Source organism: Somniosus microcephalus, chromosome 22 (genome assembly GCF_052327205.1).
Source record: "Somniosus microcephalus isolate GS21.2 chromosome 22, FLI_Smic_1.0, whole genome shotgun sequence".
Lineage (NCBI taxonomy): Eukaryota > Metazoa > Chordata > Chondrichthyes > Squaliformes > Somniosidae > Somniosus > Somniosus microcephalus.
Genome location: NC_141008.1, coordinates 67,935,556 through 67,962,926, shown reverse-complemented (window position 1 = coordinate 67,962,926; position 27,371 = coordinate 67,935,556). Strand labels below are relative to the sequence as shown.

The following is a 27,371-nucleotide window of genomic DNA, read 5'->3' as shown; positions in this document are numbered from 1 at the left end:
AACAAATTCAGGGCAATCAATACGTTGCAGTAAGAAGGGATAAGCAACCCTTATGATAAGGTGCTGTCCACAGTGAATATTGGCACAAATTACCACGCTTCACTTTAGGTCAGTGCATCACCACGTCAACCTTTTGTCATAAAGAATCTCTCATGTACTCGCACCATATAACAAACCATGTCAAACAAAAAAGGGCATTCCCCCCGGCACAACAGGCTTCTGCCCCTTTGACACTGGCCTGGGAGTTTCTTTCTTTTTAAATTTGTTTATGGGATGTGGGCGTTGCTGGCAAGGTCAGCATTTATTGCCCATCCCTAATTGCCCTTGAGAAGGTGGTGGTGAGCCGCCTTCTTGAACCGCTGCAGTCCGTGTGGTGAAGACACTCCCACAGTGCTGTTAGGGAGGGAGTTCCAGGATTTTGACCCAGCGACGATGAAGGATCGGCGATATATTTCCAAGTCAGGATGGTGTGTGACTTAGAGGGGATCTTGGAGGTGGTGGTGTTCCCATGCGTCTCCTGCCCTTGTCCTTCTAGGTGGTAGAGGTCATGGTTTGGGAGGTGCTGCCAAAGGAGCTTTGGCGAGTTGCTGCAGTGCATCTTGTAGATGGTACACACTGCAGCCACGGTACGCCGGTGGTGGAGGGAGTGAATATTTAAGGTGGTGGATGGGGTGCCAATCAAGCGGGCTGCTTTGTCCTGGATGGTGTCGAGCTTCTTGAGTGTTGTTGGAGCTGCACTCATCCAGGCAAGTGGAGAGTAATCCATCACACTCCTGACTTGTGCCTTGTAGATGGTGGAAAGGCTTTGGGGCAGGACACAGCGTAGCCTTCACCTGCAGTAGGTGCAAACCAGAGGGATCAATTTAAATGAAGTAGGAGGGGTATTCCCAACCTCCCACCTCATTTTCCATCCTTCGTGCCTGCAGGATGCCCCAGTAAAGGGTACCCAGAAAAGATGGCGCTGTGGGCTGTCCCTGGGCCTCAACTAGCTGGGGATGCGATCAATGAGAGTCCTGGGGGAAGGCAGAAGATCTCAAATTAGACCTCTTTAGGTATTATTTTTTGCTCCTCTCCCTTTCCCCTTGCATCTTCAGCTTGATTTTGGTCCTTCTGGCTGCCAATCTCCACTGATAGCCAGAAGGATCTCGTCACCCAGACCAGCCCCTTTTTATCTCCTAGCCCTAACAGCGGTATTAGCCCACGTCAGGGCATGAACCTATTGCTGGGGCTATCCCCTGGGGTATTTAAGTGACCCAGGATAGGAAAGTGAGTTGATCCTGGGGCTGGACAGATGGAGAGTACTGCGTTGCTCCTGTTTAGCGAGTAGCAGGAGGGTGCCAGGATAATCTAGGATTTCAATTTAACTGTTAAAACACTGACAGCAAACAAATAACACAACAGTGGGCAATAAGTGTGCTGAACATGGCTTAATTAATGATGCAGAAACATTTCAAGAGCTGGAGGACCAGCTTGGTTGTTTGCAGCCTACAACAAATAAAACCTCTCAACAGTCCACGCACAATTTTAGTCACCACTCTTGGCTGGCGGTGGAATTTCCTTTGTGTGAAACGGTCTGTGAACCATTGCATTTGTCAGTAAACTGCTCATGGTTATTTTATTAGTTTTTCTCATCAACAGGACTACTTAAAAAAAAAAAAAAAATATTAAACAGATATTGAGTCCAACCGTGAGAGAATGCCGAGCATTGGCCGCGTCATTAACCCAGCGATGGGGTCAGTGCAGCTCCTTCCCACTGTTAGGCTCTGTAACTCCTGCCAAGTGAGTCCCCTGGGTATCAATCACTGTCTTATTTAAATCAAAACTTAATGGCCTAGAAATGTGGCGTGCGTGCGGTCTGGGGAGGTAACAGCCAGAGGTACAAATTTAAATAAAGTTTAAGGTCTGGGCGCTGCACACTGATTTTTTGGCTTTTGGTGGGCGACACTTTTCCAGCTTGCAATAAGCATGCAATTCCTGTTCACCAGGTCTGAAGAGATGATAGTGTTAAACAACGCGGTTTCAAGTCTCTGCTCGAATTCATATGTTCTTCAAATGCGCCAATGTCCTAGCTTGCCCTTGTTGTTATTCCTGCTGTTGGTTCATGTAAAAACTCATGTTCCGACACTGGATCAAACTGTTGTGATCTTACCTCTGCAGGCTGGTTCAGTCTCATTCCACTGGGGGTCGCGGATGTCCACACATTCAATGATCACTGACCCCTGCTCCAGGGTGTACCCAGGATCACATGAAAACTCAGCCACGGTTCCCACTTGATATGATGCATCACCGGTTGTGAAGTTTCCATACTTAATGAACGGCTCATAGCAGTGACCCTGTTCAAAGGCTGAAACAAAAAGAAAATATACATAAAAAAAACACTTTGAAATTATGAAGAATTATATGTGAACGCTAGCAGACCTTCCATGGCATTGCTCGCAGTGAGACGGTTTATAACAATAGGGGCATTACCAACAAAATGTGATGGGCAATGATGTAAAAAGACTACTGACCACTTGGTTTGAGTATAAAACAAGGCTTTAATCAACTGTTTCAAACCATGAGATTTCTAGTTACATCACTAGTTCCTGGTTACAGAAACATCCTGAGCAAGCTGGGCCCACGCCCGAGTATTTATACTCCTTGGACGGCGCCACCAGCTGGCCGCCCAGTGTTACTTCATGACCCAGACCAGCCCCTTTCTTTCCTAGCCCTAACAGCAGTATTAGCCCACGTCAGGGCATGAACCTATTGCTGGGGCTGTCCCCTGGGGTATTTAAGTGACCCAGGATAGGAAAGCGAGCTGATCCTGGGGCTGGACAGATGGAGCATACTGTGTTGCTCCTGTTTAGCGAGTAGCAGGAGCCATGATAAGATTCATAACAGGCAATGTGTTACATAACATAAGTGTAACATCTATAGGAAGTGCACACTCGACACAAAATTATTAATATATTACTAGATGTAAATTACAACAGTGACTATACTTCATTGACCGTGGCCTCTACGATACGTCCTTTAGTCAACCTCTCGTGACATTGCACATGGAGAGTCAAAACTAAATGTAGTCTGAGGTGAAGTGGAGTTAGAGAGCGGGGGATAATCGGCCCAGGACACACAGATGTAATTCAGTTCTCAAATGTCCTTAATTTTGTATAGCGTTTGATTTTATTTTATAATTTTTTTTTAAAACTTAGGATATTTGGGAAGCAGGCAAGCAGAGTTGGTTCAAAAAGAAAATACAGCAGGTGCTGGAAATCTGAAATAAAAACAGAAAATGCTGGAGATACTCAGCAGGTCAGGCAGCATCTGTGAAGAGAGAAACAGAGTTAACGTTTCAGGTCGATGACCTTTCGTCAGAACTGGAAAAAAGCGGGAAACGGAACAGATTTTTAAGCAAGTGTAGGGGCTGGGAAAGGGGGGAGGGGATGAAAGAACAAAAGGGAAGGTCTGTGATAGGATAGAAGGCAGGAGAAGTTAAGAGACATTAAGAGATATTCAAGGCAAAAGGAGGTGGTAATGGGACAGGTTAAGAAACAAAGGATGGCTCTAGATGAAGGGTTAATTGCGCTGGCAATTGCACTGAAAGACAGCTGCCATGTGGGAGAGAAGAACAGAAGGCACAAACAAAAAGTGTGGATAAAAAATATATATATGTAGAGGTGGTTGGTGCATAAGAGTTTCTCTGCAGCATAGGAGACACAAAACTGAGGTGTTACAGCGCTACTAGTGGCAGGAGGTTGTAATTACAGCGTGACAAGTTTACATTGGCAATTTCAACAACAACTTGCATTTATATAGCGCCTTGAATGTAGAAGACGCTTCACAGGAGCGCTATAAAACAAAATTTGACACCAAGCCTCATCAGGAGATATTAGGACAGATGGTTTTAAGTAGTGTCTTAAAGGAGAGAGAATTACAGAGGGGGAGAGGTTTAGGGGGGGAATTCCAGAGCCTAGGGCCTAGGCAGCTGAAGACATAGGTGTTTATTAATAGAAAAGTTGACAAAAAGTGTGACAAAAACGTGACAATAGAAAGTAAGGTTTTGTAGGCAGGAAATGTATGCAGATGTAAGATTTTGAATTTAATCATAGATGGTTTATTAGAGAATCACATTTTATGAAGGAATCTAGTTCACACATACCTGTCAGATCTACGGAAGGGTGGCGGCACCTGGAGGTGTACTGGCATTGCCAACATCACCACCTAATGATCTTTTTTTTTTTAAAGTTAACCAAAAGAACAAGACAACGTTGTTAGATGAAAACTTTAGTGGACCTAAACTGCAGGTGTCCATGAGAGATTTTCCATGGAATTTTCTACTGTCCTTGAATCATTTCAGGCCCCAGAAACAGTTCAAAAATATCGAATGATGAAATCTGCGGCGATCTTTAATGACCTCAACTAACCTACGCATTGCCTGATTTGGCCCCATGGAGTTTTCAGCTTGCAAGGACACTTTTGCATCAATACAATCCCTTTAAAGAAATAAAATTAGAGAGCCTCCGCACATTTATTCATTTCCAGCTCAGTGTCGACCCATTACATACCGGGTACGACGCAGGCATTTTCCCACCTAACAGATGACAGCTACAGTAACCTTCTGTGGGCAGCACTGCAAGCAGGCTTATCTAACAAGAGTATTAGGCCACTTCGCAGAAGTATTCTCCCACGGAAACAACTATATCTGTAACCTCTGCCACTAAATCAGACTTATATCTGTTTAAAAAAGAAAAAAAAAATCAACACAAAATAAAAAGGATCAGAGACTCTTCATTCTTTGGGAAACAGTGACGGCCAACCTGCTGAAATGATCTGATTCCCCGACAGATCACAATTGTAGTCTTGGGAGAGTGAGAGTTCCCAGACTAAAGGATAAATAGAAATAAGGATGACTAATTAGTTAATACAGAGCTGCTCTGCCAGGTAAACATAAAGGGCAGGAGTTTCCGCTCGGTTGCGCTGGATCTTTCAGCCCAATTTGCCCGAAATCAGCCAAACTAGCGCAAAAGGTCACGGAATTTTAAACGCGGATTACGTTCCCGTGGTCTTTTATTCTAGAAGCCGGCTCCCGCCCACAAAACTGGTCACCTTCCCAGATCGAATTATTAACTGTTGCAAGTTTCTGAGAGGGTGGTAAATCTTTGGCATTCTCTACCCCAGAGGGCAGTGGAGGTTCAGTCATTGAGTATATTCAAGACCGAGAGATCGATAGATTTGTGGATATTAAAGGAATCAAAGGATATGTCGATAGTGCAGGAAAGTGGAGTTGAGGTAGAAGATCAGCCATGATCTCATTGAATGGCGGAGCAGGCTCAAGGGGCCGAATGGCTGACTCCTGCTCCTACTTCCTATGTTCTTATGTTTCCACTAACTGTGCCAGTTTGTGGGCCTTCCAGGAGGCTCTTAAAATTAAGCTTTTTGTTTAGGCACAAGGACACCAATAGGCACATTTTAAATGCTTTCTAATAGACATTTTTTAATTTACTAAGGAACTGCTGACTGTACCAAACTGACTAACAATACAAACGAGCAAATGTTTTTTTTAAAAGTCATTTGCAGTTATTTAAAATCAGGTTACTCACAGGTGGTGGATTGAGGCAGTGGTTTAAAAATGCTTATTTTTCGTGATAAACCCATTTTCAGCTGTATTTATCAAACTGCACCAGGTTACCACTCTTAAATATATCAAGGAATGTTTTTTAAAGCTAAATTTAAAAAAAAAAATTACATTCTAAAACGCTGCCCGATTGTGCTGGTTCATGGAAAAGTTTACGTTCGGCGATGAGCAAATCAGTTTGAGCAGAATCTCAAGAAAAAAAAACACTTCTCAAACTAGCGCTACAGAAAATAAAGCTCTCTGAAGGTACATTTTTGCTATATTAAAGTACAAATGTAGCTTGAGTCTGGGCCCGAGCTGACAAGTGAGATACAGTGGAGTGAGGGTGCATCTAGAGTATGCATTTCCTGTCAGTATGAAATGGTTTTTGCTGTGTATCGGCACCAGACTTGTACAGTGTAAATTAGGTGTTAAGGCCCGAACTGACTCCGGAATAACCCAATTATTCTGGTCGCAGGAAACTCTCGTTTAATCGGCACCTAAATATCCAGAATTGTCTAATAACCGGCACAATTCTCACTCCGAAAACTACAGTATACAGTCGTTTATAAGTTTTGTTTTACTGTTAAGTAATTAAAGAGTTATGGATTACCCTCAACTGGCATTACTGTACTTAATCAAGCATCTTCCATCATCCATTTAACACAACATTCTGTAGGTGAGTACCCAATTATACTGCACATTTCTTGATTTTTTATTTTTGTTTGTTAAAAATAGCCTCGGTAGATATACCTCTCCGTTATCCGGAGTTTTTTATCAACTGGCACCATCCCGGTCCCGTCGGTGCCGGATACCAAAGAGTTTCCAGTATCAGGTTCCCAAGCCCACAAAATTCAAGTGATGTGAGACTCCCCTGGAGACCGCCTCTTACTACTTTAAGTTTACACCATCCGCAGTACAACTTCGGTCCATCGCAGAGTCTCATTTTAAAAGTGTGTAGCAATCACTGGACCTGCTGTGACCATCTACAATGTCATGTTTTAATGTTAGTAACAAAGCAAATGCTCCCACCTGCACCCTTCCATGAACGAAGGGGGCACAGTCTCAGGATACGGGGTAGGACGTTTAGGACTGAGGTGAGGAGAAATTTCTTCACTCAGAGGGTGGTGAACCTGTGGAATTCTCTACCACAGAAGGTTGTGGAGGCCAAATCACTGAATATATTTAAGAAGGAGATAGATAGATTTCTAGACACAAAAGGCATCAAGGGATATAGGGAGAGACAGGGAATATGGTATTGAGATAGAGGATCAGCCATGATCATATTGAATGGCGGAGCAGGCTCGAAGGGCCGAATGGCCTACTCCTGCTCCTATTTTTCTATGTTTCTATCATTGAGCATTAGCTGCCTGGGTGGAAAAGCTGTGCGTGCGTGAACTCCGCTGTCCTTGCCCCTCGGCGCCAGTCTGGCACAGGCAAGTCTGCAATACATCGAGGTTCCTGAGACTGGTAGATCTCGGATCATTGGCAGCTCGCTGCCCACAGAAAGCAAAGGCTCAAATGTTTGGCAAAGGCCGGAATTGGGATCCAGTGTGTCACTGCACCGAGCTGCTACATTCTGTCGAGCACCCTTATAATAAAATTAATTAATTATACACCAAACCAGAGCCCATCTGTGTTGATTGGTGACCTACTTCAACACAGGTATAACACAACTTTCTTTATAACGTAGTCAATTCAGTGACCTGAAATAGATAAAGTAACGCATAACGCGATCCCAACCCGCCACTTACACGCCTGCCTCCATTTTTATGATGGCGAGTTGCGAAGTCGTGTGTGTCCCGCTCTAGAGAGGCGGGGCAGTTCATTACACTATCTAAATCAAGCTCCCACAGTGCAGTTTGGAGCCCAATCTAAATTTAACACTGGCCGGCTGGGTTTCCCAGGGCTCGGGAAACCCGGCTGCTAAATGGAGAGGGAAACAGCATAATTGGTAGAAGGATTAGAGGGGAGTTGAGGAGAACCTTTTCCACCCAGAGGGTGGTGGGGGTCTGGAACTCACTGCCTGAAAGGGTGGTAGAGGCAGAAACCCTCATCACATTTAAAAAGTACTTGGATATGCACTTGAAGTGCCGTCACCTACAAGGCTACAGACCAAGAGCTGGAAAGTGGGATTAGGCTGGATAGCTCTTTTTTGGTCGGCACAGACACGATGGGCTGAATGGCCTCCTTCTGTGCCGTAAATTTCTATGATTCTAGGAGTATAAGCAAGCACAGAACCAGACTATTGAACCTGTCTTCCACAGATCACGCACAACTCATTTAGAATGCCGTTACACAGCAAATACCTGTATAGGATAGATAGCTGGAGTATCAGTTTTTAGCCATGGAGTAACTCTTTTATGCAACCTGCTTTTGATTTGACTTCTCCTGCCCAGCTTAGATCCTTGTGCCTGACTATAAGCACGCACAGGCAGAGCTCCGCTTCCAGCAGTTTACATTTGAGAGATAGAGTGGGAGTGTCTGGACATTCAATACATTCGCGGTAAGTTTAAAAGATGCTCGGGATGGGACGCACTTTTTAAACCCCGTTTGATACCGCACTGGAATTAGGCTCCATGCAATGTCAAGTCCACGTTTCCTTTGAACAGTCTCACACCGTTCTCCTTGAGTCAGGTTGGGATCTGACTCGGCACTTATATCGCGGCTCTAGCACAACTGTGAAGAAGGAACCATTTCACAACAATGCTAACGTTGCAGCACAAATATAATCTTCTTCTTCTGAGTAATAGTTCTGCAGATACCCACTTCCCATTGCCTCCTCCACCTCCCAAGCAAGATTGTGTAATACCAACCTAGCCTCACCTCTTACAATGTACTAGGCTGGTTTCGTTCCTTGACATGACATGATTAAGTGAATGGGCAAAACTGTGGCAAATAGATTTCAATGTAAGCAAATGTGAGGGCATCCACTTTGGATCTAAAAAGGATCGAACAGGGAACTTTCTAAATGGTGAAAAGCTACAAACAGTGGATGTCCAAAGAGACTTGGGGGTTCAGGTACATCGATCATTAAAATGTCATGAACAGGTACAGAAAATAATCAAAAAGGCTAATGGAACACTGGCCTTTATATCTCGAGGACTAGAGTACAAGGGGGTAGAAGTTACGCTGCAGCTGTACAAACCCTGGTTAGACCACACCTGGAGCACCACACCTTAGGAAGGTTATATTGGCCTTGGAGGGAGAGCAGCGTAGGTATACCAGAATGATACCCGGACTCCAAGGGTTAAGTTATGAGGAGAGATTACACAAATTAGGGTTGTAGTCACTAAAAATTTAGAAGGTTAAGGGGTGATCTGATCGAAGTTTTCAGGATATTAAGGGGAACAGATAGGGTAGATAGAGAGAAACTATTTCCGCTGGTTGGGGATTCTAGGACTAGGGGGCAGAGTCTAAAAATTAGAGCCAGACCTTTCTGGAGTGAAATTAGGAAACACTTCTACACACAAAGGGTGGTAGAAGTTTGGAACTCTCTTCCGCAAACGGCAATTGATGCGAGATCAATTGTTAATTTTAAATCTGAGATTGATAGATTTTTGTTAACCAAAGGTATTAAGGGATATGGGCCAAAGGCAGGTATATGGAGTTAGGTCGCAGATCAGCCATGGTCTCATTGAATGACGGGACGGGCTCGAGGGGCTGAATGGCCTACTCCTGTTCCTATGTCCAAGATGCTAGCAGTCCAGGAACCATCATATTCCTCAGTACAGTTCATCATTTGTGCTTCTCCTTGTAACCCTCAAACCAGCTATTATCCACCCCCTTTTCTTTAAAAAGTGTCGTTACAGCATTTGACAAACATTCATTTTTCCTTGGAAAAGACCCAAAGACCCTTGTGTTTTAATCACAACTTCCTATCCAAATGGTGCAATAAGAATGAATGACTTACATTTATAGAGCACTTCTCATGTACTCAGGATACCCCAAAGCACTTCCCAGTCAATGAATTACTTTTTTTTGGAAGTGTAATCCATGTTGTTTTTGTGGGAAAACACAACAAGATTTCTGCATAGCTAGATCGTGTAAACAGCAATGAGGTGAGTGAATCTGTTTTGGTGGTGTTGGCTGGGGGTTGAATGTTGGAAAGGCCACCATCTGAACCACAGCACCTCCAACAATGCAGTGTCTCGATTATGTACTCAAGTCCTGAAGTGGGACTTGAACTCTCAACCTCTGACTCAGGAGCACGAGCGCTACCAACAGAGTCAAGCTAGCACCACAATGAAGAGATTTCCTTCACCAAATTGTGAATTAGCATGCAAATGAAAAAATGTTTATTAAGCACTTTTTTCCATTCTGTAAAATAGGTATTGGCCCAGAAATTCGGGTCGGGGGCTTCCTGCGGGTGGAAGCCCCCGACCTGCACTTACCTAGCGCGCCGGCCGTTGAGCTGTGGGTCCGTGTGGAATTCCAATCCTGGGCCTCCTCCAACTGCCGGCGCGCAGTGTTTGCGTATCCCAGGGGCGCAGTTAGTTCGATGCGTCCCCTGGGATCACGTGGGCCATGGAGAGCCAATGGTAGCAGGGAATGCTTCATTCATAAGTTTGACAGGAAGACCTGTCAAACCTATAAATACTATAAACCCCAAAACATCACTAAATCTTCAAATACATTTTTTTTAAATCACATTTTTAAAATAACTATAAATTACATGAAATAACTATTTTAAACAATAATTTAAATTTTTGAAAAAATTAATTACATTTTCTAACAGGGCTAAAAATAAACTTACCTTTCTTTAAAGTATTTAAAAATAATAAACCTGTGGAAAAAATGTTTTAATTTTAATTAATTCACCACTTACCTTGTTAAAAGCAGGCCTTGCGCCTGCTTTTTAAAAGTGTAACTGCTGGAGACTTACCCTCCCGGAGAAAGCTGGAAAAAAACGTAAGTTCGATGCGCACGCGCTGCCTCTCCGGCGCACATGTTCCACCTGTCAACCCCTTCTTTCAGGGGAACGGAAGTGTCGGTTTCCCGCGCATGCGCGAAACCGGCATTTTCGTTGGGCCTACGGGTGAGTACCCCGTGCGTACTCATGCGTTGGGACCCGAATTTCTGGGCCAATGTTTACGAAAACATTTACTGTTGTTGTGGATCACAGTACAAAAGGGTACACAATCACGGCACATGGATTAAGTAGAAGATAGCATCACATGAACTTGTTTTGTTCCTTTAATTTTACTTCCTGTTGAAATTGACTCTAAATTACTTTAATTGACAAAGAGCACATTATTTTGTGTAGTTAATTTACTACAGTAAAACACATCTAATAATCTCAGGCATTCACAATGCAAACTAATTGCTTCAGTGAACTACAGTACTCCCTCGCACTCTGCAATACATTACATTGTTTACAGCTCTGTCTTGAACAATGCAATGCTCACTTCTGAGTACTTGGTGCATGCTCATTCAGTCTTATAGAAAGGACTTAATGGCCCAGAAATTCGGGTCGGGGGCTTCCCACGGGTGCAAGCCCCCGACCTACACTTACATATCGCGCTACATTTGAAGACTGGGCCTGCTTGGATTTCCGGTCTGTGGCCCGGTTCAGCTCCCGGCGCGCTGTGCGTGCGTGATCCAGCGGCGTATTAGTGCGATGAGCCGGCTGGGATCACGTGAGCACTGGGCCACCAATGGGAGTTTACAAAAGTCCATTCATGAGTTAGATATAAGACCTGTCAAACTCATGAAAAGTCCGGGCGCCCAAAACACTACTTAAACTTTAAATAAAAGTTAAAAAAACATTCCAATAATTAAATTAACTATTAATAACTTTAAAAAACTAATTTAAACAATTATTCAAATTTCTGCCAAAATTTTTTTTTCAAGAAATCGGGTCCAAAAATACACTTACCTTACTATAAATTCTTTAAAAATAATAAACCTGTGGAAAAAAATTTCTAACTTTAATTATTAGACCACTTACCTTATAAAACTAAGTCCTTACGTCTGCTTTTTACATTCGTAAAAAGTGGAGGCCTTCACGCACGGACAAACCTGTCAAAAAAACCGAAGTTCAACGCGTACGCGCTGCCTGAAACGTCGCTAGGGAACCGCCTCTTAACCCCCTGTGCATGCTGAAATCCGGCACTTCCAACGGGCCCACGCGAGAGTACCCCGTCCGTACTCACACGTTGGGACTCGAATTACTGGGCCAATGTATTTAGCAACATTTTCAGGGAGCTTCGCACGTCCTCTAGTTGTGGCTGATCGCGTGTTTTACAAGCCCACTGCTACCAGTTCACATTGGAAATAATTCTACTAACATCCCCGGGCAAAAGTGCTCAATATCATCACAGTGTTGTTGATTTATACACAGTGTAAATTGGGACGGTAGAATTTCTCGGCCAATAATTATGAATAAACTATTACTTGTGGACTTGCTTTAATGATTTCAACTGTATAGTTAAGCTAGTCGTACATCAGATAGGTTGCAAAGCATAAACAATGCAACAGCACATATAGATCAGATTTATTGAAAAGTCAAAATAGCTGGAGGGGGATTGAAAATGAGTCCAGATCGTCTTTGTCTAACATAGCCTAATATGTAGCCTACAGGTGTCTTTGAGACTGAATTCATTTCACTGGTATCTGCAAGGGATGCACGGACATATAATTTTCTCTTTCTGTGTTTTAAAACTGGAGAAGGCCACTCCATTTCCTTTTATTTGATTAATTTATGCTTCCATGAACCAGCTGCCTCCCTTTGTGAATCTCAAAGAGGCTCGAACACCTATTGCTGGAGGTGGTACCAGAGATTTTGAGCTCTTTAATTAAGATTCTTTCTAAACATTAATAAGCTTCGCGGTTGTGGTGTGCTGAGCTCTGTGTCCGTCAAGGATTCCATTGCAGGAGATGCTGAAAGCGCCACCTTATTCCCCATCAGTGAATCCATTTCTATTTCCATCGTGGAAAAGGGCCTATGGATTCTTACTAATAACCCACCCGCCACACAGAAAAGCACAATCATATTCCACCAGCATACTAACCTACAGAGGCCAAAGGTAGTGCCTCAAGCCATTATCAATAGAAAAACTTCTTCACTAATAGTCTTGCCTGAAGCAAGTTTGAGGTAAGCAATTTTAACATTGCTTTTCAAATCATTTCTATTACCTTCCAGAGCTCCTTTTCTCTTTGGGATTCCCGGGTCACAGATGCCAGCTTTATGATAAATAGTACAGCCTGCAAATGAAACCCATTCCCCTGCACATAACATTGTGGAATATTTGTACTTCATTTGATAACATTTCCGCTGTGCTTTCGCCACCTTTATTTAATTTTAATTTCAGTACGCAGTGTTAATAAGGAAAGAACGAATTGCAGGGATATCTGAATTTCATACTTGTTGCTCGTCATCCCTTGAAAACTAGACAATTTAAATAAATCCCCGAAAACAAGTGGGCCCGAAACTCCCCATTTTAATAGAACACAGGAGGACGCTCCTTTTCCTTCTGTAATTAATGATTCTCTAATGAAGTCGCAGGAATGCATGACTTTGAACATGAATTGATCAATGTGCCACTAATTACTGAGAAAGCTAAAAGAAGAGTTTGACCCCAAAAGTGTCAAGCGACACACATCAGCAACTTGCTCTGATGATGGTACTGTGGCAGAGCCACCAAGAGACTCAGGGCAATTAGTAATAATCCCTTTAACTACAGTGTAGTGCAGCTGTGGACTGCACCTGTAGTGGCGCTTCGTAATTTCCAAACATGCAGCCACTGAGCTTTGAGGCTTTTAACGAGTAGACGTGTGTCGAAATAAAACGTTCCAAAACGTAACTTTGTCTTTAAACTGTTTACAGTAACACCTTACAAACAGAATTACAAAGCAAAACACGTTTAAACGAACACGTTCAAAAACTGTATTGCTCCAGCCCTCAAAAGCCTTTACCTTCTCTCCAGCCTCGTGCAGCTTAAACTGTAAAATGGCTGGATACCATGTGACAAGCTTAAGGACTGTACCATTGTAGCAAGAATAAAGGGGGTATCTCAGACTATACTACTGGAACAAGAAAATAGGGGGTTTCTCAATACAATAAGTCAGTCAGGTAAATTAACTATTATACTGTTTAACCAATATTTTAAAGTATTTTCTTTCTTAAACTTTCATGACTCTTACAGCACCTTTAAACTGTCTGTTAACTATACTGTATGTACTCCTGCACTCTGCGTGATGATGTCATGACGCCGATCACGTGACCGCCAGTGGCGCGAAGAACGCGATGACGTCATGACATCAGCTTCCAGAACCTTCCAGCAGTCGTTGAGTGCCTTGCAACCTGAACAGACCTGTGTACATCTTCTCCTGTAGTTTACTAGCTAACTTCGTTGTTTATTAAACTTTGTTATTTTGATTCACTGAGTCGAACTCCATTATTCGGATAGGAACCTCCGTTCCTACATTGGTGACCCCGATCTCGTCGGGCAACTTTTTTTGAGATTCCATAATGAACACGAATGCCGTCGCCCTCAAACTGCCGCAGTTCTGGGAACAGCAACCAGCAGCATGGTTTTTCCAGGCAGAAGCCCAGTTTGCACTCCGGGAGGTTACAGCGGATTCGACCCGTTATTACTACGTGGTCTCCGCTCTCGACAGCGCCACGGCCTCGCGGGTCGTCAGCCTCCTGGGCAATCCACCGGCTGAGGGCAAGTATGAAGCTCTAAAAACTCGTTTGCTACAGGTGTTTGATCTCAATAAGTCGGAGCGCGCACGCAGGCTTATTTCTATGCCCGGCCTCGGGGACTCAAAACCATCGGAACTGATGAGCCAAATGCTCACGCTTTTGGGTTCGGAGCCCCAATGCTTTTTGTTTCGCGAACTCTTCCTCTGCCAGGTACCTGAACCAGTTCAAGCGACCTTGGCCAATTCTGCCATCACAGACTGTGCTGAGCTCGCTGCAGAGGCAGACAAGATATTTACAGTTACACAGCAGTGTTGTGCAGCCATGAGGTGCCCTTCCCCCACGCGAGCGAAGCCCAGCCCTCCTCCAGCAGGCTGGTACGCGTACCACGCACTTTTTTGCGCCAAAGCTCGATGCTGCCGTCCTCCCTGCAGTTTCTCCCCGAAAAAAAAGACTTCAGCAAGCCCGCGCTTTTCGAGACGGACAGCAGGGTCTGAAAAACACGTTCAGGTCGCCATGGCGGTCGGTTCAGCGGGAAAACTCCTTTACATTACGGATTCCATGACGGGGCGACGATTCCTGTGCGACACTGGTTCCCAGTGCAGTATTCTGCCAGCTTCAATCCGGCGGGCGCGGTCTTCCCCTCGTGACAGCTAATGGCGCGGCTATTCGCACATTCGGAAAACGGACAGTCAATTTAACCTTCGCCGGACAGCGTTTTGTGTGGGAGTTTATTACAGCTAAGGTCTCACAGGCCATCCTGGGGGTCAATTTCTTCTGTGCCAACGGCTTTCTGGTCGACGTCCAACACTGCCGACTCATTAATGCGTCCACTTTCCATGCGGTGCCCTGCCACCGCAGCACCGCCGTGTCCTGGTCGGTTGCCTGTGCGGTTCCATCGTGGGACGGGTTTACGCGCCTGCTCGGCGAGTTCCTGGAGCTCACCAGGCCGGCTTTTTCGGCTGCAGTCACGAGGCACGGTATGGCGCATCACATCACCACAACAGGATCGCCTGTTTACGCTCGGGCGATAAGATTAGAACCCGGCAAGCTTGCAGCTGCAAAGGCTGAGTTTCAGACCATGGAGCGCCTCGGGATCATCCGACGCTCCGACAGTCCTTGGTCCTCCCCACTGCACATTGTACCTAAACCAGGCGGTGGATGGCAGCCTTGCGGTGATTACAGATGCCTAAATGAGGCCACTACACCGGACAGGTATCCAATACCCCATATACAAGATTTTTCAGCACATCTGGCGGGCAACTCCGTATTTTCCAAAGTGGATCTCATCCGCGGCTATCACCAAGTCCTCGTGCACCCGCAAGACATCCCCAAAACAGCGGTCATCACTCCGTTTGGGCTGTGTGAGTTCCTCCGAATGCCGTTCGGTTTGAAAAACGCGGCTCAGGCTTTCCAACGGCTAATGGACTCTGTGTTACGGGATCTGCCTTTTATTTTCGTTTACTTAGATGACATTCTCATAACCAGCAAGGATTCGAAGGAACACATGGTGCATTTACGCACACTCTTTGCCTGTCTCAGCCAACATGGCCTTATCATCAACCCAGCCAAATGCAAGTTTGGGGTAACCAGTATTGACTTTCTGGGGCACAGGATTACCTCAGAAGGTGCCGTTCCACTGGCCACCAAGGTAGAGGCAGTTACGGCATTCCCGCGGCCTCACACAGTCAAATCCCTTCAGGAGTTTCTGGGGATGGTGAATTTTTATCATCGTTTCGTCCCCAAGGCAGCCCAGTTAATGCAGCCCCTGTACGAAGCACTCAAAGGGAAGTCGGGCAAGGACGTTATCACTTGGACACCGCAGATGGACCAGGCATTCCTCGACACCAAGGCGGCGTTGGCAGACGCAACTATGCTTGCCCACCTACTCCCGGGCGCGACAGTCGCCCTCACTACAGATGCCTCTGACTATGCCATCGGGGTGGTCCAGGAACAATGGGTCGACGGGACTTGGCAGCCGTTAGCCTTTTTCAGCCGCCAACTGCGCAAGAACGAGCGAAAGTATAGCACTTTTGACAGGGAGTTGCTGGCCCTGTTTTTGGCCATCCGACATTTCCGTTTTCTCCTAGAAGGGCGCCCGTTCACTGCGTTCGTGGACCATAAACTGCTCACTTTCGCAATGGCCAAAACGGCAGAACCTTGGTCAGCTTGGCAGCAGCGCCACCTCACATTTATATCCGAATTTACGACGGATTTACGGCACGTGTCCGGTAAGGATAATCTCGTGGCTGATTGCCTCTCCCACGCTCCAGTCCAGGCAGTTCATCTGGGCATCGATTTTGTCGGATTGGCGGAAGATCAACTGGCAGATCCCGAAGTACAGGCGTTTCGGTCCACGCCTTCCAGTTGGCAGGTAACCGATGTTAAGTTTCAAGCAGCAGGCACCACGCTCTTGTGCGACACATCCATGGGAGTGCCCCGGCCCATTGTACCGGTTGAATGGCGTAAGAAAATATTCCAGGCTATACACGGTTTATCGCACCCGGGGATGTGAGCTTCACAACGGCTCATGTCCCACAAATTTGTTTGGAAAGGAATGCATTTGGACGTCCGGGACTGGACAAACAATTGTGTCGAGTGTCAAAAATCGAAGGTCCATCGTCATGTCAAGGCTCCAGTGGCCACCTTCCCGGTGCCAGAACGACGTTTCGACCACGTACACGTGGACTTAGTGGGTCCTCTCCCCATGTCGCGGGGTTGCACGCATCTCCTGACGGTGGTGGACCATACCACCAGGTGGCCGGAAGCGATTCCCTTGGTCGCTACCACTGCAGCAGACGTCTCCAGGGCGTTCATTTCGTAGTGGGTGGCTCGGTCCGGGGTGCCAGCTGACATCTCCTCTGACCGAGGTCCGCAATTCACGTCGGAGTTGTGGAACGCAGTTGCACAGGGCTTGGGTACCAAGCTGCACTGTACCACCGCTTACCATCCGCAGGCGAATGGCCTGTGCGAGAGGTTTCATCGATCTCTCAAGGCGTCCCTCCGTGCCAGCTTGCGTGGACCCAACTGGGTGGACAGACTCCCCTGGATGATGCTAGGCCTCCGCACAGCCCCCAAGGATGATCTCCAGTCTTCATCGGCTGAGCTAGTCTACGGTCAGACACTTCGAGTACCAGGTGACTTTCTCCCTCCACACACTGAACCGTGGTCTGCAGCTCAGCAGCTCCTCCAGCATCACGAGGCGGCCAGGAATTTCCTGCCTATTCCTACCTCGCCTCACAACCTACAGAGGCCTCATGTCCCGGCAGAGCTCATGAGCTCTGATTATGTCTTTATTCGGCAGGACGGCCACAGAGACCCGCTCAGGCCGCCTTATGCTGGACCATTTCATGTCAACTCATCGGGAGAAACATTTTTCACGGTCGAAGTGGGCGGCAAGTCCGATACCATCTCTATCGACCGACTTAAGCCAGCCCATCTAGATTGGAGTGAACCAGTCGTGGCTGCCCAGCCACCTCGCCGTGGACGACCACCGTTGACCGCCAGACCAGTTATGCAATGGCCCGCCATTGAACCGTCTGCATCTGCCTCATCCTTGCCCACACCACCTGCTATTGTTTCCTCCACGCCTGATGCGCCGCTTCAGACACAGCCAAGCACCAGCTCGTTTCCCAACGTTCCACCTCCGCTGCCTGAGTTTCGTTGTCATTCGGGCAGGCTCATCAAACCTCCTGCTCGTTTGACACTGGCTGTTAAAGAGAATTCTGGGGGGGGGCGCCTGTGGCAGAGCCACCAAGAGACTCAGGGCAATTAGTAATAATCCCTTTAACTACAGTGTAGTGCAGCTGTGGACTGCACCTTTAAACTGTCTGTTAACTATACTGTATGTACTCCTGCACTCTGCGTGATGACGTCATGACGCCGATCACTTGACCGCCAGTGGCACGAAGAACGCGATGACGTCATGACGTCAGCTTCCAGAACCTTCCAGCAGTCGTCGAGTGCCTTGCAACCTGAACAGACCTGTGTACATCGTCTCCTGTAGTTTACTAGCTAACTTCGTTGTTTATTAAACTTTGTTATTTTGATTCACTGAGTCGAACTCCATTATTCGGATAGGAACCTCCGTTGAATGCAAGGCCCAGAACTCAGAGACCATAAGGTGCAGGAATGAGAAAAGGGTGTTCAAGTTTGTCAAATTTGATCAGTTGTTCATCTTCACATGCAGGGCCTGTGCACACTCTTATGAAAGAATCTCAATAATAATATGCCGTACTGGTTGACGTAAGAAAACTACTAGGCACTTGGTCTAAGCGTTAAACAAAGCTTTAATCAACTGTTTTACAACATGGAGGTCTAGTTGTGTCCTTCACTAGTTCCTGTTAAGAATGCCCTGCGCAAGATGGGCCCGTGCCCGAGTATTTATACTCTCCCTGGACAGCGCCACCCGCAGGCCGCTCAGTATTATTTCATAAGTCTTTCTTTCATGAATGACTGATTCATGTCACTGGTGCAATACGCTGTGGCTGTTTTGTGATTTGGTTTTGAATTATTCTGTAATGCTGCCCACAACTGGGTCGAAGGGTGCACATGCCTAATCATTGTTCCCAATGAATATAGTCACCAGAACCACTCAATACTACTGAGATAACATTGAGATAATTATTCTGGTCAACAGGAATTTAAGCTATGAGGAAATGTTAAGGAAGTTTCTTTGGAACCTAGAGATGATCTAATTGAAATTTTCAAGATTATGAAGGGAATAGGACAAAAATTGATCCAGGCCAATTGTCAAGGTGAAGGTTTCAAGAGACAAGAGTTATAAATGAGGAATCTAGGTGTAAGAAGGGAAGTCAGTTGAACTTTTTTGTCCAAAGGAATTGGAGTCATGGTGTAAGTGACCAAGTAAAACCATTGAAGCGCAAGTATAAATGGGACCAAGAGAGAATTGGATGCATTTTTTGCAGAGAGAAGGGATTGAGGGATATGGTAAGAAGGGTTGAAAATGGGACAAACTTGCTGGAATAAATGGCCTTTACCTGTTCCTAAAAATTGATGTGGAGAAGGTCTTTCCACTTGTGGGGGGGGGGGGGAAAGAGACCAAATTTAGGGGCCATAGCTTTAAGACAGTCACCAATGTTGACCCTAATTTTTTTTTGAGGTGCTCATGTGAAGGAATAAGCCATATAACCTACTCAGAAAAATACACTGGCCTAGAAATTGAGTGGGGTTAGCGCCCAATTAGAGGCGCTAGAGGGCCTTGCGCCGGAATTATAGCCGCTTCGGAAATTGATTTGGGCCCTACCATCGGCGTTAGCCGGTAGCGCTGCGCTGGCACCGATGATGTCATCGGTGTGCGCAGCATCCCGGTTGCCGTGGTAACGCGGCCGGACGCCGAAATTCAGTTGCGGCCGCCTCGCCCGTGGCAGCCGCAACCAACGATTTTTCAAAAGTTTCTTGCTGGACTTAGCGCCGGCGCATTAAGGTGGCGCGGCGGCCGGCCGCTTTCCCGGCGGCCGCCTGCCCGCACCTCCCTCCCCGGACTCCTCCACCACCCCCCCGCGGCACAGATGTGTGTGGGCCTCGAGCCCGGCACTTCTCTGAGGTGCCGGGCTCATTTTTCGTGCGATTCCACCGGCCAGCGGTCGGCTGCAGGCAGCTCCTCCTTAACAGAAGGAGGAGGCCTGCAGTACCCCAGCCTGCCGCACCGCATCGGGTGCCGCAGCGGGGGATTAGCGCCGCAATCCTGCATTCAGCGCCCATTGCGAGGCGCTGACACCCTCCATTAGCGCCCGCAGCCGTCTGGGCGCGGCGCAGCTGAATTTTTGGCGGGCGCAGCGGCAATTAACGCTGGCGCTAAATTTCGGGCGCTACAGCCCTGGCGGAGGCAAACTCAATTTCTAGGCCACCATCTTGTGAAAGTATCCTGGCCCTATTGAAACATGACAAACTGGGTTTGGAAATTTAGAAACCGAACTATGAAATAACTGTGAAAGCATTCTGGCTATTGAGATAAGACAGTTGTTGACCCTGAATAAATAACCTTATTGAAACAGAAAGTGAAGGGCTCCGACAGGCTGAACTTTTGGGAACGAAACAATGGTTCACCCTGGATAAGGTGTTCTAATTTACACTTCATAAAGAAGCACATAAGATACAGAACATCTGCCCTCATAAAGATGACATAAAGTAAGGAACACCTGCCGTCACACCGTTGTTATATGGTAAACTTAGAACACCTGGAGATGAGACTAGATTCTGGCTGAGGTGGCAGAAAGAGTTGCAGAGGTCGGCAGAAAAATGACTCGAGATAATTAGCTTGCATCAGCAGAAAACCTTAAAGGAAATACCACTGGAAACGGGTATAAGTATTGAACTCTCAAATGGGATAATAGACTCGCTTTAATCGGGCAAAGCGATTCTCAGCTACAGAGGCGGCTCTGTAGTCTCCAAGATATTGGTGGATATCCTGAATAGAAACCTTTAAGAACTGTAATATTGTAGCGAAGTTAAGATTTAAAAGTAAGATTCTCTGATAATAAGAAGGGAAGTCAGGTTGAACTTTTTCGTCGTTTTGGAACGGTTAATGTTGTAATTGACTCACCAACTGTAAATTGCATGTTGGTTCTTTAATAAATCTATATATTTTTAGAATTGTCTTACATAAGACTTCTGTATCAAAAACTCGTGAACTCAATCTCTGTACATTCTTTGGTGAGGAGTTGCAGAATTCTGAGGGAGTTTTTCGGACCCTCATAATATCTGGAACGTTATAGTCTAGCTAAACTTATTAAAAGTGCTATCTGGAGGACAGTAACATTCTCGGGTTGTTCCTTTCCTTTAGGGAGAGATAGACCGGACCTTTAGACCCAATTAAGCGTCTTTAGGATTCGACTACCTCAAACTTTAGTTGAAAGTGAACGTCTGAGAAATACGCCTGATCCGGGATAGCCCCAAAGGGGCTAGAACTAGTAATGATCCCTTCACGCGGTCCCTTTAATGGGCCGCGCGGCCCATTCAAAGTTTCGCACTGGATTAAATGATTACGTTAGTGGACAAAAGAATTTCATACAAAAGGTGTTAATGAGATTTTGGACAATATTGCGGAGCATGATTTCAACTCAGAGGAGATAGAGTGAAACAAATGTGTGAATAAAGGGGGTCAATGAAAGAGAGAGTACTGAAGAGCAGGAGAGACAGAAGTGAGAGGATTCTAGTTGCCGGCCTGAAGTTCGGGTTTGGAGCTTTAGTTCAGTAATAAGAGATATCAATTTAAAAAGTCCCCATTTGCCTTCCTGCAGCCTGAACCTATGTCAACTTTTGCGAAATGAAATGACAGCACAGCCACTTTAAATCCAGAAAAGCCAGCGGTAGGTGCAGGCCCGTGGGGGAAGTCAGGGGAAACTTTTTAATGGATTATTTTGTTACTGACACAAAGTTCAAATTCTGCACTCCATGTCAGCAACTGGAAATCGTTTGAAAACATTCCAATTTCTTCTCCGTAGTGGGTGAATAAATGCATTTCTGCTGAGGTGAACCAAACCAAATTGAGCTCAGAAGTGGCTCTGTTGAACAAAATCCCTGGAAGCTGGGTGAGTTTGGAGTTCAGTTCAGTGCTTAATTTCAGCATTTTCTAGCATCAACTACAGAAGTCTGTCGCTGCGCTAAGCACGATGGATGTAGATTGCAACAATTAAAGGGTAGACTCGAAGACTAAACCAGATTAGGTTAACACCCCCAGACAAAATGCAGCTTTTAAAGAACTTATTTTTGTTTATCCTCCCTGCTTGACAAATGATTACTCTTTAAGTCCCCCCCACTCTTGTACAGAACGGATCTACTCCCAATGTCTTAAGTCACACCTGAACACCAAAGCTTTTTTTTGAAAAAGATTTTTCCTCTTTTTTAAAAAAAAACAAGCCTAACCCCTTTGAAATAAAAAATCAGTTACAAATGACCCTTTCACCATCTGAATTGTTACCTTCGTATCTTAAAGCCAGCCCAGTTGATGTACCAGAGCTGTCTGTGGTCAATTCAATGAAGAAATGTTGAGCCTCGCTGACAATGCCTTCAATGGGCAGATATTCCACTTCATAGGAGTCGTAAACTGGAGGAGCATCAATACTGTTCCCATTGCGAATTATGAGCCTGGGAAACAGAAAATAACTTTTCAAATAAGCACTTGAATTTATGTCAAATTGCAGTGGACATTGCTGACGACAAACAGTTGAGCTGTGTTTTTTTCATTCTGTATAAATTTATTTTATTGTTCAATGTAAATAAGGGACAATATAAATTATTTTATACAAGTACTTTGAGAAGGAATACACTAGATTAGGACCTCCTGGAAACTTAGGAGCTGGACTAATCTCCTTGTTGGTGCTGTCAGTGGTATTCATTTTAAAGGCCTGTGCCTCTTCTTACTGTCAGTCCATCAGGGTGTAAGTTCTTTTCTAGAAGAAATTTGTGAAACTCAGGTTTCAGAACCCACTAACATATACTTAGCCATTTTGAGTTTTTTTTAAAAGACGGCTTTGTATGCTGCCTTTATAGATTTGTAACGCCCCATTGGTCCGCTCACTTACTGAAAGCTGCAGCGTTCATGGGGCTAGATTTGTCCTCCATTTGTGGTCAATAGGCACAAAATCCAGCACCTGGATACTTCAGAGCAGCTGCTTGCTTACACAACCGAGTCGAAGCTGCTTGCAGGCAAGAAAAAAAAAAGTCAAGGAATTACATTTACTGCAGAAATTACCTGTCATCATCTTCAGCCAGTGCAACCTTCTCAAAGTGCAGGTGTAGCTTCTGTCCCTCAGGAGCTTCAATCAACCAGTAGCAGGTCAGGTTGTTGCTATAGTTACCCGGAAAGTTGGGCGATATGATGCGGCCTACGGTTGCATTTCTAATCAAGCCCCCGCAGGTAGCTGCAAGAGAAAGTTGACAGATTGAGTGCCCACACCTCGACTGAAAGAATGCAATAAGGAACAACATCCAAAACACTTATTCCTTGCCTCTCTGCTCGGTTTGTAATAGAATGTTAACGTGGCTTTGGAGGGCCTGTGGTTAAAGGAGTGCTGAATTGCATAAAAACATGCCTGGCACCTTTAACATATCTTCACTATTGCACAAACAATTGTAATATTTTACTATGATTTCACAAAGTTCATCAGAGTACTATTTGTGAAAACTTTATTAGATAAAGTTAAATTCTATGACAGTGCTGGCATTGTCCAATATATATACACATATATATATATATATATCACACACATACATACACTCACACACATATGCACATATCTATATATATATAGATCTTACAAATATTGGGCAATGCCAGCACTGTCGTGTTAATTAACGGTTCTCTGCAGAAGCGGGTGTGATACTGGAATGCAGGCTTAGTGAGGTGAGCGCTCGATAATTCTGTGCAGCTCCGTGAAACATTTGTGAGATCGCAAATGTCACGGGCCGCATTAATGGAATAAACAATATAGCTGCAGTCATGTACTTTTTCATCGGGGGCAAAAAGGATACTTCAGCATTAAAAGGGTGATTGCCCTCCATTCCAATGACCTTAGGTCAGCGCTGTGTTGGATTTCATTTCATCTTGAGATAACAGACGTTTCTTTGCATTCCTGGGACAAGAACAATTAAAGGCTGCACCTAAATCGAAGGATTTAAGCAACAAATTAAATCCTTGCCTGAGGGAATGAAAAGGATAAGGCTGGAGAATAACTTCACATGAGATACTTTTTGTGAAAATTGGGGTTCAGTGTTCTGCTTGGCACAGGTGACATTTATTCTGAAAATTATAGTTCAAATTTTAAACAACTATTAAGATTATATTTAATGAAGAGGATTATTACAGCAAATGAAGAACAAATAGAACACAATGGATACCATGAAGCAATTACAAAGCTATAAATACAAATGAAAGAAAACATGGTGTAACAGCGGGCCATTCATCTTATCAAGCCTGTTCCACAGACCTTGTCTAATTTATCCCATCATGGAGTTCACACAAGCCATTTAATCTTCTTACAAGGGTTCTGCAAACTTTATCCCAAATCCATCCCAAAAGTAAATGGAACAGAATGCCACCAGATGTGCTTAGCTTTACATCCTACATTGCATACCCTTAACTAGTTGATCAGGTGAAGTTCATACTTAAAGCTCGTCATTTATAAACATCAGCTGAGCCCTGAGGTGAGATTGCAGGCTTGAAATCACACCAAGGCATCTAGTCTTTCATAAATACATGCATGCATTTATTCACTCATGTGCTTAACAGAGCTTCATTCCCCATATCCGTTATTATGATTGCTTTCTTCCATCACCACCATATTGCCTGCCTTTGCCTTCACCTCTTCCCCACTATTGTAAAAACTCTCATCCGCGGCCTTTATCACTTTAAGGCTAGATTTCTCTAATATTCTCCTAGACAGCCTCTTTGCCTCAACCCTCCTTAAATTGCAATTTGGACAGAATGTCTCCTCATTGTAGAGCATTTTGATATGGCTTCCTGTAAAGATGCTATTAAATGTAATTTGTTGTTGATCTATTGTTTATAATAAGAGAGAAAATAAACCATGTTAATGCATAACACACTTATCCAATATAGCACAGCATGATTTCTGGGCTACAATGATTAGATTTTTTAAAATAATCAACTACTGATTATTAAGTGACAAATTTGCCATAATTATTAAAGAAAAAGAAAGACTTGCATTTCTATAGCACCTTTCATGACCTCAGGACGTCCCAAAGCGCTTTACAGCAAATGAAGTACTTTTGAAGTGTAGTTACTGTTGTAATGTGCGAAACGCGGCAGCCAATTGCGCTCAGCAAGCTCCCACAAACAGCAATGTGATAATGATCAGATAATCTGTTTTTGTTATGTTGATTGAGGGATAAATATTGGCCAGAACACTGGGGATAACTCCCCTGCTCTTCTTCAAAATAGTGCCATGGGATCTTTTACGTCCACCTGGGAGAGCAGACGGGGCCTCGGTTTAACATCTCATCCAAATGACGGCACCTCCGACAGTGCAGCACTCCCTCCGCACTGCACTGGAGTATCAGCCTAGCTTTATGTGCTCAAGTCCCTGGAGTGGGACTTGAACCCACAACCTTCTGACTCAGAGGCGCGCGTGCTACCCACTGAGCCACAGCTGACACAGTACTTTAACTGTGGTCTTACTAAGGCTTTATGTAGATACTTTAATACATCTCAACTTTTATATTCTATACCTCTTGCCATAAAACCCAGTATTCTGCTTTTTATGGCCTTATCCACTTGGGGTGCTGCTTTTAAAACTTGAACCCCTAAATCCTTTTGCTCTTCCACATTACCCAACTTTCCCCCATTCAAAGTATAATTATTATCTTTTTAAAAATAAATCAAGATGTACCACGTCACATTAAATTCCATCTGCCACTTTTTTGCCCATTCCACCATCTTATCAATATCCCAGGCAGCTTCCATTGGTGCTCAGAATTATTCACTATGACTCCTACTTTAGTATCATCTGCAAATTTGGACACTACTCTCACTAGCTGTATATCCAAATCATTGATGTACACAGTGAACAGAAGAAGTCCTAGAACAGAACTCAACTGGATCACGGCTCACTTCCAAATGCTGAGAAAATGCTGCTTGCACGGGAAGGTCCTCACCTTTCACCCCACCAGCCTCCACATTCAACGGATCATCCTCCGCCATTTCCGCCATCTCCAATGTGATCCCACCACCAAATGCATCTTCCCCTCACCTCCCCTTTCAGCATTCCGAAGGGACCGCTCCCTCCGCGACACCCTGGTCCACTCCTCAATCACCTCTGCAGCCCTTCCCCTTCACCCGGCACCTTCTCGTGCAAGCGCAGGAGATGCAACACCTGCCCTTTTATCTCCTCCCTTCCCACTGTCCAGGGCCCCCAAACACCCCTTCCAGGTGAAACAGCGATTTTCTTGTACTTCTTGCAATTTAGCATACTGTATTCGCTGCTCACGATGCGGTCTCCTCTACATTGGGGAGACCAAACGCAGATTGGGCGACTGCTTTGCGGAACACCTCCGTTCAGTCCGTAAGGGTGACCCTGAGCTTCCGGTCGCCTGTCACTTTAATTCTCTGCTTCACTCCCACTCTGATCGCTCTGTCCTCGGCCTCTTACATTGTTCCAATGAAGCTCAATGTAAGCTTGAGGAACAGCACCTCATCTTTCGATTCGGTACTTTACAGCCTTCTGGACTCAACATTGAGTTCAACAATTTCAAACCATAACCCCTGCTCCCATTTTTCATGCTGTATGATTTTGCCATGCCCATTTGCAACATTTTATCTTTCCTGCCTCTTTCATAAGCACAGTGTGACCCTTCAATTCCTTCCTCCCCTCCCGCCCCCACCCTCCCTGTCTCTGCACCTGCTTAATGGGCCAGAAATTAGGATCGGGGGCTTGCACTCACCCGGCACGCCGACATCTGAAGCCTGGGCCTGTTTGGAATTCCTGTCACTGGCCCGGTTCAGATGTCGGCGCGATGTGCTTACCTGATCCAGCGGCGTAGTTAGTGCGATGTGCCGGCTGGGATCAAGTGAGCACTGTGCAGCCAATCAGGGGAGGGGAAACTTCATTCATGAGTTTGACAGTTCTTACTGTCAAACTCATGAAAAGTACGGGCGCCCAAAAGACTAGTTTAACTTTAAATAAAATTTTAAAAAACATCCCAATAGTTAAATAAACTATAAATAACTTTAAAAAACTATTTTAAACAATTAATAAAATTTTTGAAAAAATAATTTTTTAAGAAATCGGGTCTAAAAATAAACTTATCTTACTGTAAAGTCCTTAAAAACAATGAAGCTGTGGAAAAAATGTAATAATTTTAAATAATAGACCACTTACCTTCAAGAATCCACTCCTTACGCCTCCTTTTTATATGTGCAAAATGTTCAGGCCCTTGCACACGGGCAAACCTGTCAAAAAGAAGGAAGTTCAACGCGTGCGCGCAGAGTCCTGCGCGCACGTGTTGGACCTCTGAAACCCTTGGAGGAAATGCCGGTTTCCCGCGCATGCGCTGTGCATGCTGAAATCTGGCACTTCCAACGGGCCCACGCGCGAGTACCCCGTCCGTACTCACGCGTTGGGACCGGAATTACTGGCCCAATATGTT

At 45.1% G+C, this 27,371-nt stretch overlaps 1 protein-coding gene across 3 annotated transcripts in view; it reads right to left on the bottom strand.

The window, feature by feature from the left end:
- Positions 1 to 27,371, bottom strand: part of sez6b (seizure related 6 homolog b) — a 996,456-nt gene that overhangs the window by 200,846 nt on the left and 768,239 nt on the right. For all 3 annotated transcript variants that reach the window (XM_085965010.1, XM_085965009.1, XM_085965011.1), the window contains exons 6-8: positions 22,960 to 23,128; positions 22,186 to 22,352; positions 2,150 to 2,344 (exon numbers count right to left, since the gene is read on the bottom strand). In XM_085965010.1, coding sequence (XP_085821136.1) covers positions 2,150 to 2,344; positions 22,186 to 22,352; positions 22,960 to 23,128 — 531 coding nt within the window. The remainder of the gene's footprint in view (positions 1 to 2,149; positions 2,345 to 22,185; positions 22,353 to 22,959; positions 23,129 to 27,371) is intronic.